This window comes from Canis lupus, chromosome 24, assembly GCF_003254725.2.
Source record: "Canis lupus dingo isolate Sandy chromosome 24, ASM325472v2, whole genome shotgun sequence".
Lineage (NCBI taxonomy): Eukaryota > Metazoa > Chordata > Mammalia > Carnivora > Canidae > Canis > Canis lupus.
Window position 1 is genome coordinate 22,344,087 of NC_064266.1, and position 13,178 is coordinate 22,357,264.

At 51.3% G+C, this 13,178-nt stretch overlaps 1 protein-coding gene across 1 annotated transcript; it reads left to right on the forward strand.

The window, feature by feature from the left end:
• The first annotated feature begins 365 nt into the window (after window positions 1-365).
• Window positions 366-12,901, forward strand: BPIFB6 (BPI fold containing family B member 6). The gene is made up of 15 exons (XM_025469034.2): window positions 366-465; window positions 1,768-1,852; window positions 2,947-3,051; window positions 3,559-3,708; window positions 3,857-3,920; window positions 4,373-4,433; window positions 5,210-5,301; window positions 6,106-6,282; window positions 7,363-7,416; window positions 7,936-8,109; window positions 8,895-8,962; window positions 10,401-10,446; window positions 11,305-11,368; window positions 11,975-12,051; window positions 12,686-12,901. Exons 1-15 carry the CDS (start codon window positions 366-368, stop codon window positions 12,716-12,718), a joined length of 1,350 nt encoding a protein of 449 aa, XP_025324819.1. The 3' UTR covers window positions 12,719-12,901.
• The last annotated feature ends 277 nt before the right edge of the window (window positions 12,902-13,178 follow it).

Here is a 13,178-nt window from a genome sequence, read left to right on the forward strand (position 1 = left end):
GCGCAGCCCCAGCATTGTCTGGCACGGAGCTGCACTTGAACTTATGAAAAACTGCAGCTGAACGTCCCACCAACCCCATAATGGAGGCTGGTCAGAATGCATCATGTTTACAGATGGGGAAACTGAGGCGTAGACCTGGAAGCGACCTTCCTGGGGTGCCCTGGAGGCCCTGTGGTTAATCTGGACATTCTTTGACCCCTCTGGAAGTCAGTAGTGAGGTTTGCTGAACTGGCTGGGGGTCAGAGGCTCCTGGATCCCCAAGAGAACAGGAGGCCTGTTCTCCTCTGGAGCATGGGAGGTCCCCAGGGCAACCAGGGTCTAGGAGGCACTGCACCCAATTCTGGCCCCACAGTACAGGTGGAGCCATGCTGTGGATCCTGTTTCTGGCACTCTGTGGCCTGCTGACCCACACCCGAGCTGATCCCGGGGCATTGCTGAGGCTGGGCATGGACGTCATGAACCACGGTGAGTTGGTGGGCCCGGGTGTGGGGTTGGGGGCAGGTAGCATGTGGTGCCCACTCCTGTTCGCATGGCCTTGAGCATCCCATGATCCTCAAAGTTAGCAGAAATGATACTATTCCTCCAATTTTACAGAGGAGGAACCCGAGGCCCAGAGAAATTGGGGTGACTTGTCCAAGGTCCCTCTACAAGCTGGAAACAGAGCTGGAAATCCTGCTTCCCTGGAGCCTCTCCTGGCCCTGACAGTGGGCCTGGTGGCCATAAATGGGCTGTGGGGGAGACAGACAGGAGCCAAATCCCAGCTCTGCTAACAATGTGCTGTGTGACCTCAGGCAAGATGTTACTGCTCTGTGTTACTGTTGGCTCTTCTGTAAATGTAAAATGTAAAGAAATGTCAAATAGGGTGATTCGTCCTTGCCTGGGCAGATCAAATGAAATGCGAGATTAAAATCTCCTGGAGGGACTTGAGTAAAAGTTCTTTGCCACCACCTAGCTCGATGACTGCAAGGGACACGAGGTCACAAGCAAGTGCCAAGGGCTGACTCCAGCCTGGTATTTGGCCTCTCTGGGAATCAGCCTATATGGTTGTGCAGGTGTCTCTGGCACGGTGCCACTCGGGGTTGGGGCCTCCAGGCCCCGGCAACCAGCAGAATCTGCATCTTCAATAAGCTCTCAGATGAGTTCCCTAGTTGTGCAGCCCTGAGAGTGGCTTGGCCACAGGATAAAGTCGACACTACAGCTTGGGTTTCAGTCCCCCAGGAAACACCCCCTGCAGACTGCTCCAGTCTCTGTCTTGTCCCTCCTGCCCTCCAGCCATGCTGAATTTCTCACTCTTGACTCACCATGCCACCTTCTTCCCACTTCTCCACTTTTGCATTTTTTGTGCCCTCTGCCTGGAGTAGCCTTCTTTATGTCTTTGCTTCCTGGTGAAAATTCCTATCCCTCCTTCAAGGACCAACTGGAATGGCACCTCCTCCTGGAAGCCTTCCCTAGCTCTTCTCTTCCTGGCCCGAAGCTCTCCTGTGGCTCCTCCAGCTGTCTCTGTATTATGGTTCTTGTCACTTGTTACTGTTATTGCTGGTGACTGTCTCCCTCATGAGGCTGGAGGAAGGCAGGAGCTGGGCATGTCTCCTCTCTGGGTCTCCGGCTCACCCAGCCTGGGGCGGGGGGCGGTGCACAATGACTATGGGCACAGAGTACTGCCACATGTGAGAGGCCTGTGCCTGGGATGCCAGAAAGGTTGGCCCAGGACAGGAAAGCCATGGGGAGCCCAGCTAAGTATCTCTCTGGGCACTGCCCCCCTTCCAGAGGTGCAGAGCGCCATGGATGAGAGCCACATCCTGGAAAAGATGGCAGCTGATGCAGGGATGAAACCCATCAAGGGCATCACCAAGTGAGCAGGAGAGGGGCTTCGGGGGTAGCAGGGCGAATGCTGTACCCAGGACCTAAGATGGCAGGAGGGAGAGCTGGGGCAGGGTTGGGGGCAGGGCCTGGGGTCTCTTCCTTGCTTTGCTATTGGCTTGCTGTGTGACCTCGGGTAGGTCACTGCTCCTGCCTGGACCTCAGTCATCCACTGGAGACAATTCCTGCCTCTTATGAGCAGGGTCATTGGGAAGAGGAAGTGAGGTTGAGAAGTCAAACTCCAACTCCCTGCGTGCAGCAGGGGCTCACTGAATGCATGTGAAACTGAATGAAAAGTTCTCAAATGACAGAGCCAGAAAGGTATCAACCACCACCTAATGCTGAGGCAAATTGGTTCCATTGCAAGTTCCCAGTGGGATTGATTGGTAGAGGCTGCCTGGAATGACATGCAGGGGAGGGTGGGCTCTGAGCACTCTGCATTGAACAGACATAGATATAGACTGTGGACTATTAATAATGTCTGCTGAGAGCTCAGGAATGGGGATGGGGTGGGATTTAGATGTGTCATATTTTTGTTATTCTGGATCTCAACTGGTGGTTCTCAACCAGGGGTGACTTTGCCTCCAAGGGACACTCAGCAATGTCTGGAAACATTTTCGGTTATCACAGCTTGCTGGAGTGGGTGGGTGGAGGTGAATCTCGTGCCTCTCATGGGTAGAGGCCAGGGATATTGCTAAGCATCCTGCAAGACACAGGATAGCCCCCACGACAAAGAATTATTCTGTCCAAGATGTCAACAGTGGTACTGTTGACAAACCCTGATCTAAGCAAATCTCCCCATTTGGCAATGGGGAAACTGAGGCCCATAGAGGGGAAGGGCGAAGCCCAAGGTCACACAGCCAAGTGTCCCGACTCACACATGTATTTCTGACAAGTAATTCTGTGTACAAGCTGGTTCGTGTCCAGCCTTTGTGTTTCACAGTGGCCCGACAAGGCAGGCTTATCCCTGTGACATGGGATGGGAAATTTGCCCAAGAGTTCCCAACAAGGTGGTGGAGAAATGGGTTAAGGGCCTGGGTCTCAACAATCTGGTTCTCACTGCTGTGGATCTCTATCCCTTCCCAGTGTGAAAGTGAAGGATGTGCAGCTGCCTGTCATCACATTGAACTTCATCCCTGGGGTGGGCATCTTCCAGTGTGTGTCCACGGGCATGACCATCACTGGCAAGAGGTGAGTATGGCAGAGGAGGGGAGGAGGGGAGGAGGATGACCTTGTCTTACACAATGCGCACACTCATTGAGTACCTACTGTGAACCAGCTGCGTGCTGTGTTCTGAGAAGGTCCATATTTGGTTCCTCCATTTGGTGGGAACCAGACCTGAGCACAGATGATCACAGACTGGTGATTCACGTAGGACAGAGGAAGCACTAGCAGTGTGTGGGGAATCAGAAAAGGCTTTGGGAAAAAAAAAAAAAAAAGAAAGAAAGAAAAGGCTTTGGGGAGATAATGAGAGCTGAATAGGGTTTTAAAGGACGTGTAGGAGTTCACCAAAGCAAGAGGGAACAAGAAAGACTGCTTTGGTGCCCTTGGGCAGCTCCCATCCTCTTCTCTGCCTGTGGGGGTGGTGCCTCACCCTTTCCCCTTCCCAGAGCTGCTGAGACCCAGAGCAAAGAGGAGGTAGGGATAGTGGCCACAGTGGCAAAGGTGTCCATGATGCCTGCTTGCCCTCCCCTCCAGCTTCATGGGTGGGAACATGGAGATCATCGTGGTTCTGAACATCACAGCCACCAACCGGCTTCTGCAGGATGAGGAAACGGGCCTCCCCATGTTTAAGAGCGAGGGCTGTGAGATCATCCTGGTCAGCGTGAAGACCAACCTGCCTAGCAAGTGAGGGGCTCTGGGTTGGGGGTGGGGTGGGAGCCACCCCTGCCCAGCAGCCCACTTCCTGAGCCACTGTACTTCCTTAGTCATGTCCCCATATGTCCTGAGCCTAACTGCCTGCCATCTGTGCCCTGTCCCCATCTTCTGTGTCCAGCATGCTGCCTAAGGTAGTCAACAAGTTCCTGGATAGCACCCTACACAAGGTTCTTCCCAGCATGGTGAGTGCCCAAAGCAAGCCTCTACCCACGTCCATGGGGGTGCTCAGCCCCGGGGCTGGCAAGTGTGTCTTCTTGTGGGTGTGACCCTCACTGACTGGCCATAGCGGAGGAGGATTCTGAGGCTGTGGCTGGCTCAGGAGGAGAAAGTGCCTTGATCATCTAGTGATGTCTGCCATGAGCACCGAAGGAGGACATAGTGGCCTGCACACCACAGCTTGTCCACCTGCCTTGATTACCATTTGCTGGGGAACACGAGTCCCCGCTGATTTTACAGGCTGTGGTCAGGAGCTCTGGGCTCTGCCCCTGACTCCCTGTGTGACTCGTGGGCTCGGTTCCTCTCTAGTCCTTGTCCCTCCAGGGCTCTTGGGTCTCCCCATGGAGTATCATTCAGCTGTGAGGAGTGAGGCCCTCCACCAGGGGCCCCCTCAGCCCAGCACCTTCTCTGCTTCCAGATGTGTCCAGCCATTGACGCGGTCCTGGTGTATGTGAACAAGAAGTGGGCCAACCTGAACGGTGAGTAGCGCTAGCCGTGCCTCGCTCCCACATGGAGAACATCAGGATGGCTGAGTTTTGAAGCCCCCGCTCCCCATTCAAGCACCTGCTCCAGGCCCAGCCTTGGGACTGAGGAGGTCTAAGGTCACAGTGTCTGTCTATCCCCTGACTTTCCAGATGGGAAGCCTGGGGTTCTTGTCTTAGTCCTCTACCCAATCTTCTATCCATGATCACCCAGACTCCAAGGGCAGCAGCCATGATGGGCTCACCCGCAGACCTTCCACCCTGAATAGTAATCCTATAGTGATGACACCTGACTCTTTTCTTTGCCAAAGGGATCTACCGCCTCTGTTATCTCGAGGTTTAGAGTGTTCCCTAGTGGGGTGACAGGAAAGCGCAATGGCTGGGAAAGAAGAAAACTGGCTCATGAGCTCAGCAGTGTGGCCTGGGACATTTTACTCCTCTGAGCCTCAGTCTGTGCATCCGTCAAACAGAGCCGAGAATCCTGATCACACCAGTCTATTGTGGGGACTGAGCCGCAACGCCCCTTAGGAAACTCTCAAGCTCTGTGCCTGCAGAGCAGTTCGGGAGAGTGGGATTCGCAGGCCAGGCACTATTGCCTCCATTCCACAGATGAAATTGTTGAGGCCCAGAGATGCTGAGCAGCTTGCCTTGGGTCACACAGACGGCCAGGGTTCCTGGAACCCCAGCCAGCTCATGTGTCAGATGGTTGGTGGCAGTGTCTAGGACCTGTCCCCAAGTGGCCACCTCTTTGAGTAGAACCTCCTCTTGAACAGCTCCCATGCCCGTGGGTCAGATGGGCAGTGTCAAATATGTCCTGATGTCCATACCGACCACCACGGCCAGCTACATCCAAGTGGACTTCAGCGTAAGTGCCAGGGGGCCACTGGGGAACTGGGGTCTCACCAGCCTGCTTCTGCCAAGGAAGTGGCTGGACTGTGGTGTGGAGGGGGGGAGGTCCTTCAGGCCCTGGCAGACCGGGCCCACCATGAGAGTGTTCTCTGACACCAAAGCCTTCTCCCTCTGTCTGCTCTCAACATGAATCCTGAGTTCTGAGCTGACTTCCAGGACCTCTGACCCCACACTCACACCTTCTCTAAGGTGTGCTTCTCCCAATGAGTGGTCACCAGTTGTACAGATGGGAACACTGGGGCTCAGGGGAGGCAGGACTTGGCTAGGGTCTCACTGTGAGTTGGTTGCAGAGTTGGGTCCTCAGCCTTTCTCAGCCAGGTCTCCAGAACTCCAGGTCACTAGATGAGATGCCTCTTCCAGGAATGGGCAGAAAATTCCCACAATACCAACTCCCTGTGAAGTCTTCCTCCAGTGTGGTTGGTCTTCCCCCACGTTGTTTGCCATTTACCTCCTTCTGAGAATAAACAGAAAACACCTCTTTGTAATGAGCACTCTAACTCAACAGTCAGATTAACTGGGGTTACTTAAACAATCCCATGAGCAACCACCCATGGCATAGTAACTGATTCTCTTATCCTCATGGCCTTCAGTTACCCCTCTGTACACTGAGAGGATAGCCTGCTCTTGGCTCTACCATCTAGTGACTTGCTGACCTGGGGGCTGGTTTGAGTGCCGCTTAATTTGGAGGACAGAGTCTTGCCCCCAGCCACAGTCCTTCATGGCCAAGGCTGAGCATCTCTCTCCCTGCTCCCTCCCACAGCCTGTGGTGCAGCAGCAAGAGGGTAACACCATCCAGCTTGCTGATGATGGGGAGGTCTTTGAGTTCCCCGAGGACTATGCTGAAGGTTCCTCACAGCTGCTGCTTTCGGCCACCTTCCTCACCGCAGAGCTGGCCCTTCTGCAGAAGTCTTTGGATGTTTATGTCCAGGATACGAAGGTGAGCTGCCCTGTAATTAAAGTCCCTGCCTGGTGGATCTGTTCTGAGAATTATCCTGGGGTTCTGGGCAGCACCAAGACTCGGAGATCCAGGACTTATTTGGGTTTATATCATCAGGTTGCCCCAACACCCACCATCTCTCTGTCCATGTAACCACCATCTACTCATTCATCCATCCAACTGTCCATGCAAGCAGATATTTATCCATCAGCCTACAACTCTCATGCACTGGCCATCAATCCATCTTCTTTTTATCCAGTCATCAGTCACTCATCCATTCATCTCGCTATCATGTATTCATGCCCTAGACTCTATCCTTCCAGCTAGCATCCATCCACCCTTAATATCATCCACATCTAGAACAGGATCTGATTCTACTGAATAAGTAAGTCTGTACATCTGTCCTTAACTACCTACTCATCTACCCAGCCAACTCTCCATTATCCTTCCTCCTACTCCTCTATCCATTCATCCATCCTTCCATCCATCATCACTGATCCATCCATTCATCCTCCCATTCATGCACCCACCATCCATCCATGTACTTTCTGATCCATCCTTCCACCTATCAATCCATTCTTTATACACTTTCCCATCCATTTATCAGACCATTCCACATCTTCCCATCCCACTCATCTTCCCATCCATCATTCCTTTGATACCTCCACCCATCTGTCCACCTGCCCATCTATTACTTGTTCTCCCACATAAGTGCTCATCCAACCATTCATACATCCACTCAGCACTCATTTGTTGATCCATTTCTCCATTCATCTATCCACTCCCAAATCCATCTGCCCACACTCCTCTCATACATCACATTCATCCATTCTCCCATCTGTATGCCACTTTTTCATCCAACATTTCCTCAGCATCTGACTTTGTCCTAAGAGCCATGGACATTGGGATGTGTAAGCCACAGTCTGATCTACCCAGGAGTTCCTTATCTACTTAATCACAGAGTGATAATATGATGATGGAGGGAACCTCAGAGTGCTTACCTTATAGAGTCAGAGGAGGTGTCTGTTAGAATGGGTGGGGGAAGGCTTCAGAAATCCTAATCTTGCTTTTATTTTACAGATTGGTCAGCTGCCCCCACAAACCACAAAGACACTGGCTGCCTTCATCCCTAAAGTGAGTGCCCTGACTCCCTATGATCACCACACCTCCCCTGCCCCATTCTCCTGTTGAAGGGACAAGGGATTTGAAAGGCAGCTTTTCAAGGCCACGTTTCCCTTGTCTGGTGTGAAATCATCCTGACTTCTCCATAAAGTACTCTTTGGGTCCAGCATAGAAACAGTTCAGCTTTTGTGAGTTGTACTTTCTGTGTCTGATAAGAGCCAGACTGCTTGTTTTGCCTCTTTTATTTCCTGATAGACACATCCCAGCCCTTGCAGGTCATGTTTCCTGTGTCCAAGGTAGCAATCACCTATTTCATGATGGACTGATAAGATGTCTGTCTGTCATGATGTCTGATAAGAGCCAGACTGCTTGTTTTGCCTCTTTTATTTCCTGATAGACACATCCCAGCCCTTGCAGGTCATGTTTCCTGTGTCCAAGGTAGCAATCACCTATTTCATTATGGACTCCTGGTTTCAACAGACACCCCTCATCTGAGGGTGGGCCTTGAGGAGAGTGTCCTGGTTTCTGTAGGTAGCTAAAGCCTATCCCAAGCCAAAGCCGTTGATGACTCAGATCAGGATAAACAAGCCCCCCAAGGTCACCATGAAGACAGGCAACAGCCATCTGCACCTCCATGGCACCCTGGAGATGTTTGCTGCTAGGCGGCGGGGCAAGGCCTCTGTATCCCTCTTTCTCCTGGAAACTGTGAGTAGAATCTGTTTCCCATTTAGGCCCTACCTTCTGGATATTCAAAGCTGGAATGTAGGATTTTAGTTGATAGCCAAGTAATGGATTAAAAGATCCTTAATTAATCCCAATTATGTGATCCTGATCCTGGGAGGTGTCACCTGATGTCTGATCCTTGGCTCTGCCACCTAACCTTTGAATGGCTAGAAAGATCAACAAACTGAGAGTCAATAGTTGAATCCTTTCTTTCTCTCTCCTCCCTCCCTCCCTTTCTTCTTCTTCCTCCCTTCTCTTTCCCCTTTCCTCCCTCCAACATTCATTAGCATCTACAAAGACTGAGAAGAGTTCACCCAGGGCAATATGGGAACCTAGAAAGATCCCAAATCTAGATGAGGAAATCACAGAGGACTTCCCAGAGCAGGAGTTGCCTGAGCTATGTTTTGAAGGTTGAACAGGAGCTGGCCAGGGAAAGGGTTGATGCTGGGGAGGCTGCTAATGGAAGACACTCCAGGTAGAGATCACAGGATGTACAAAGGCTGGAGCAGTAACATGGCGTGCACAAGGACCAGTAATGTGCCAGATATTTTTGAGATTCCTGTCCTGGGGCAGGTACAGAGAAGATGGGGAGCCTGGGCTGGGGGCACGAGGAGACTACTGGACTCCGTTCTTGAAGGTGGGCTGGGCAGAGAGGAGGACCACTGGTTTGCCATGGGGTGGTGCTGTGAAGGTGATAGAGCCCCTGGTTTTACCAGCCCTTATCCCACTGCCTTCTTTCTGCTCTTGCCCCATCCACTTCCTGCCAGCACTTCAACCTGAAAATCCAGTACTCAGTTCATGAGAACCGGCTGCAGATGGTCACCTCTCTGGACAGGTAGGAGTCTGCTGCCCATCCTGGTGCGCCTGTTCCTGCATGGGCATCACCAACAGCACTTGGTTTTCTGCTCTAGGTTCTTCCTGGCACCGGTTCCAGAACCATTCGGGTTCATCCAGCATGGTCCACACTGCCAGGCTGCTCTGGCCATATGCCTTTTCTAGAATCCCCTATAGCTCCCCCTCATCTGCACGATCTTTTCTCAAATCTTAGCTTGGCACTCAAAGCCCTTATCAAACTCTCCCACCTCTGCTCCCCCTCTTCCACTAGGCTCTTGCACAGTGAGTCTGATCATGGGTCCCTATCTCCTCTTCCACTGATAGACTTTTGCCTGTGTCATCCAAATGCCACCTGCCACTAAGCACCCCCCTCAAATGCCACCTCCTCCTGGAAGCCTGTCCTTCTACTAATAACAGCTAGCATTTATAGAGCTGTCTATATGTGAGGCACTGGCTCCATACATTATATTCATTATCCTACTTCAACATCATGCTTTCACATCCAGTTACTCATTACTTTTTATATTTGTCTTAATCTTTTAGCTGACTTGTCTCAGTCTAGGATTCTTTTAGCACAAGGAACAATTCCAACTTAACTTGGAATTCCCCAAAAGGGAATCTTTGGGCTCACATAACTGAAAACTCTAGGGGTATATCTTAATTTCAGACATGGCTGGATCTTAGGTGCACAAAGTCCTCAGGATATCCCTCCTCCTTTGGTCTTTGCTGTCCAGTTTGTTGGCTAAATTCTCTTGCCAGGTGGTGGCAAAGGGACCCCAGCACCAAGAGAGGCCTCTTGTCCAATAGTTCTCACTGTTATGAAGGCTCTTCTCATTGGTTTAGCAGGGATCACATGATTCCTAAACTAATCACTGACTCCAGAGATGGAATGCTCTGATTGGCCAGGTCTGGGGCTCTGCATGTCTTGGCATGAGAGTGGAAATGGGAAGATCTGCTACTGGTATAGAGAACAGAATTTGAGACGATAAAGTTGCCAGATGACCATCACATTGCCTGTTGTGATGCCATCATGTATTAGTGCTTACTGGAGGCTGCGCAGGGGAGGGGGGTAGTTACATGAAGAGTCCTAATCCTGTGTCCTGCAAGGATATGAGGCTGACTCATTGGGCAGCAAACCTCTGCATACCTGGCCTTGGCCAACAGCACAGATATGGCTGGCGGTCTCAGAGGGGAGAGTCAGGAACAATGAGAAAAGGAAATGTTTTGAGCTGTGAAACAAAATGGGCTGTGATGAAAGGTGATGAGTGTCTGTCATAGGGAGCATCCAAGCAGGGGTTTATGAGCACCTGGTCTGAAGGCCGTACTGGAACTTCTGCACCAGGGAGGGGTTGTAGGTGTTTGAGATCCCCTTTATCCAGGGCCATGAGTGTGGCTTTGACTGTCCTGCCCGCTCTTTGTCCCCCCACAACCCCATGCAGATTACTGAGCCTATCGCGGAAGTCCTCATCGATTGGTGCTTTCAATGTAAGTATCTCAAGTGCTTCTTTTCTGGTCTGGTTTGAGGGCATGACTGTGCCTATTCTTACTTGCCACTGCAGGGGTGAGCCCTGAAAAGGAGGTCAAGTGAATAAAGCAGCTCACTGTAGGACTTGGGGCAGCTGATTTGCTGTGTCACTCTGGGAAAGTCATTTAGCCTCTCTAAGTTCATCTTCTTCTCTGGATAGACTCTGGACATCTCCCTGGATTTATTTTATTTTATTTTATTTTATTTTATTTTATTTTATTTTATTTTATTATTTTTCCTGGATTGATTTTAATAACACTGTCATGCATAGTAGCAGCCTGGACTGTCTTGGTTGGCCCAGCTATCATTTTTATTAGTCTCTGTAGCCTCAGGACCCAAGACAGAGCCTGACCAGTAGGCACCGAGAATAATAATAACAACAATAGCACTTCCTGGGCACTTCCGCTGTGCTTACCCAAACTTGCTAAATCCTTCTGCATAGGTACTATTATATTCCACTTTCACAGATGGGAAAACTGAGGTACAGAGAAGTAGTGAATGAATGACTGATTGTAACTGCTGAGTTTTCTATAGGAGCAAAATGGGGTCCATAGGTCACCCACTGTGTCCCAAATTCCTCCGTGCCTGCACCATGACCCAAGGCCCATATGTCACTCAATAGGGACTAAGTGGAGATGTAGGTCCTCAGCCTACAGTCAGACAGGGTCCAGTGCAGTTTTGATGCTAGGTGGACAATCTGATGTCTCTATATTCATTCCTGTGGTCTCCAGACCCAGCTGAAGTGAGGGCTGCAAAACTCTGTTGAATTGAATTGAACAATGGGATGTGGGTATGCTCGCCTTCCCTCTTACCCCCAGGAGAAGAAACTGACTGACTTCATTACTGACTATCTCCGAGAAGCGTACGTCCCAGTCGTCAACGGTGAGGGCTCAAGTAGGCTTTGATTTTGTTGGTGGCAAGAAGCGCTGCAAACGGGAGGGGATGCCACCTGGGTGGTCTCAAAGCACCTTCATTGATCCCAGATACAGGAGGCGAAGAGGGAGTGGGTGGTCATTGCTGGGTCTTTGATGTCTCAATGTCACCTGCTTGGGGCCAAAGGCCCCTCCCCCAGTTTGGGACCCTTGGCTTTTTTTTTTCCTTTTATTTATTTATTCATGAGAGACAAACACAGAGAGACACAGGCAGAGGGAGAAGCAGGCTCCTCGAAGGGAGCTCAATGTGGGACTCGATCCCAGGACCCCAGGATCACGACCTGAGCCGAAGGCAGCTGCTCAACCACTGAGCCACCCACGCGTCCAGAATCCTGGGCTCTTGACCCCATACCATGAGTCAGATCTTGGTCCAGACCTGGAATGTGAATACGTGGAGATCAGGCTCCTGTTCTCTATGCCTGGGCGGCTGGCAGATGTCATGAATGAGTCCCTGTGCTCTTTCCCCGCTGCTCTGTTCTGGGCGGCCAAGGAGTGGCTTAAAGGAGTAATCAGTCAACTGCAGAGCAGCCACCTAAAATGACTCTGTGCTTCTCAGATGTGCTCCAAGTCGGGTTCCCACTTCCGGACTTTCTGGACATGGATTACAACCTGGCAGAGCTGGACCTAGTGGAGGTGAGGAAAGGAGCCAAGGAAAGGAGTCAGTCAGTATCTTTGGCCAATGAGTGATGAGCCAGAGCCTGCCTCTCACAGCCTACAGGGAGGAGCCTTGAGAAGGGCAGGGGCCATCAGTTCAATCCTGCCACTCCCTTGAGCAAGACCCTGCCCCTCAGAACCTGGGCCTCCTTTGGCCAGGGGCTCCCTGGGTGGAAACCTGAATTCGGCTACTTTCCTTTTCTGGCACCCCAGGCAAATAACATGACTTTTATCTGTTGCTTAAAATAGGGATGTTAATATCTGTGTATCCACCTCAGAGAGCTATTGAGATAATTTACCTAAAGTCATACAGTAAGTGTGTAATGAATATTAGCTTTACGTCGCATGCCACGTATTGTGCTGGGGGTGTTAAATGTACATTTTTCTCGTTTGATCTCTCCACTCTGGGAGGTAGGGATGCTGTCCCTACCTGACCGTCGAGAAAACTGACGTTAGAGACATGAAGGCCACACACAGGTCTAGTTTATCCTCTGCTCCTACACACCACCCTGGCTTCCATTTCCCGGCCACTGACCTGAGCCATCACTTCCTGTGTGGAGGGTAGCCCCTGCCCATAGTCCCTCACCCCACCTGGCCCTTTGTTTCCTTCCAGAATGCTCTGGTCCTGAAGTTGAAGCTGAACTGACCAGGGCAGGATTTGTCTGCCAGCTGCCCACACACCACCACCCAGCTGCGCCCTCTGGAGGAGCCCCATCTGGAGCCCGTGGGCCCGGCCCCCTACGGCCAGTGGCCTCCTCCTTTGATAAGGAGTGAGCAGGAAAGGCCTGGGCTGGGCCTTGGCAATAAACAGGAGAAAGATCTTCATGAACATCTGATGGTTCGATCTCTTTATTTGTAGTAAATTGACATCTGCCTCAAACTTGCCCTTCAGTAAATTTTGGGGTATCAGACCAGCTTGGGGTCTGAAGGATGCTGGTCACAACCTGGGGGGCAGGCATGGGCATATATGAAGTGCTTGCTGAATGCCATGCTCTGGGCTTTACTTGTACTATCTCATTTCGTCCACTGAATCACTCACGCAACCATGGCCGTTCCCACTTTACAGATGAGGAAGTAGAGGCGCAGGGCTAACTCCCTTCACCAGG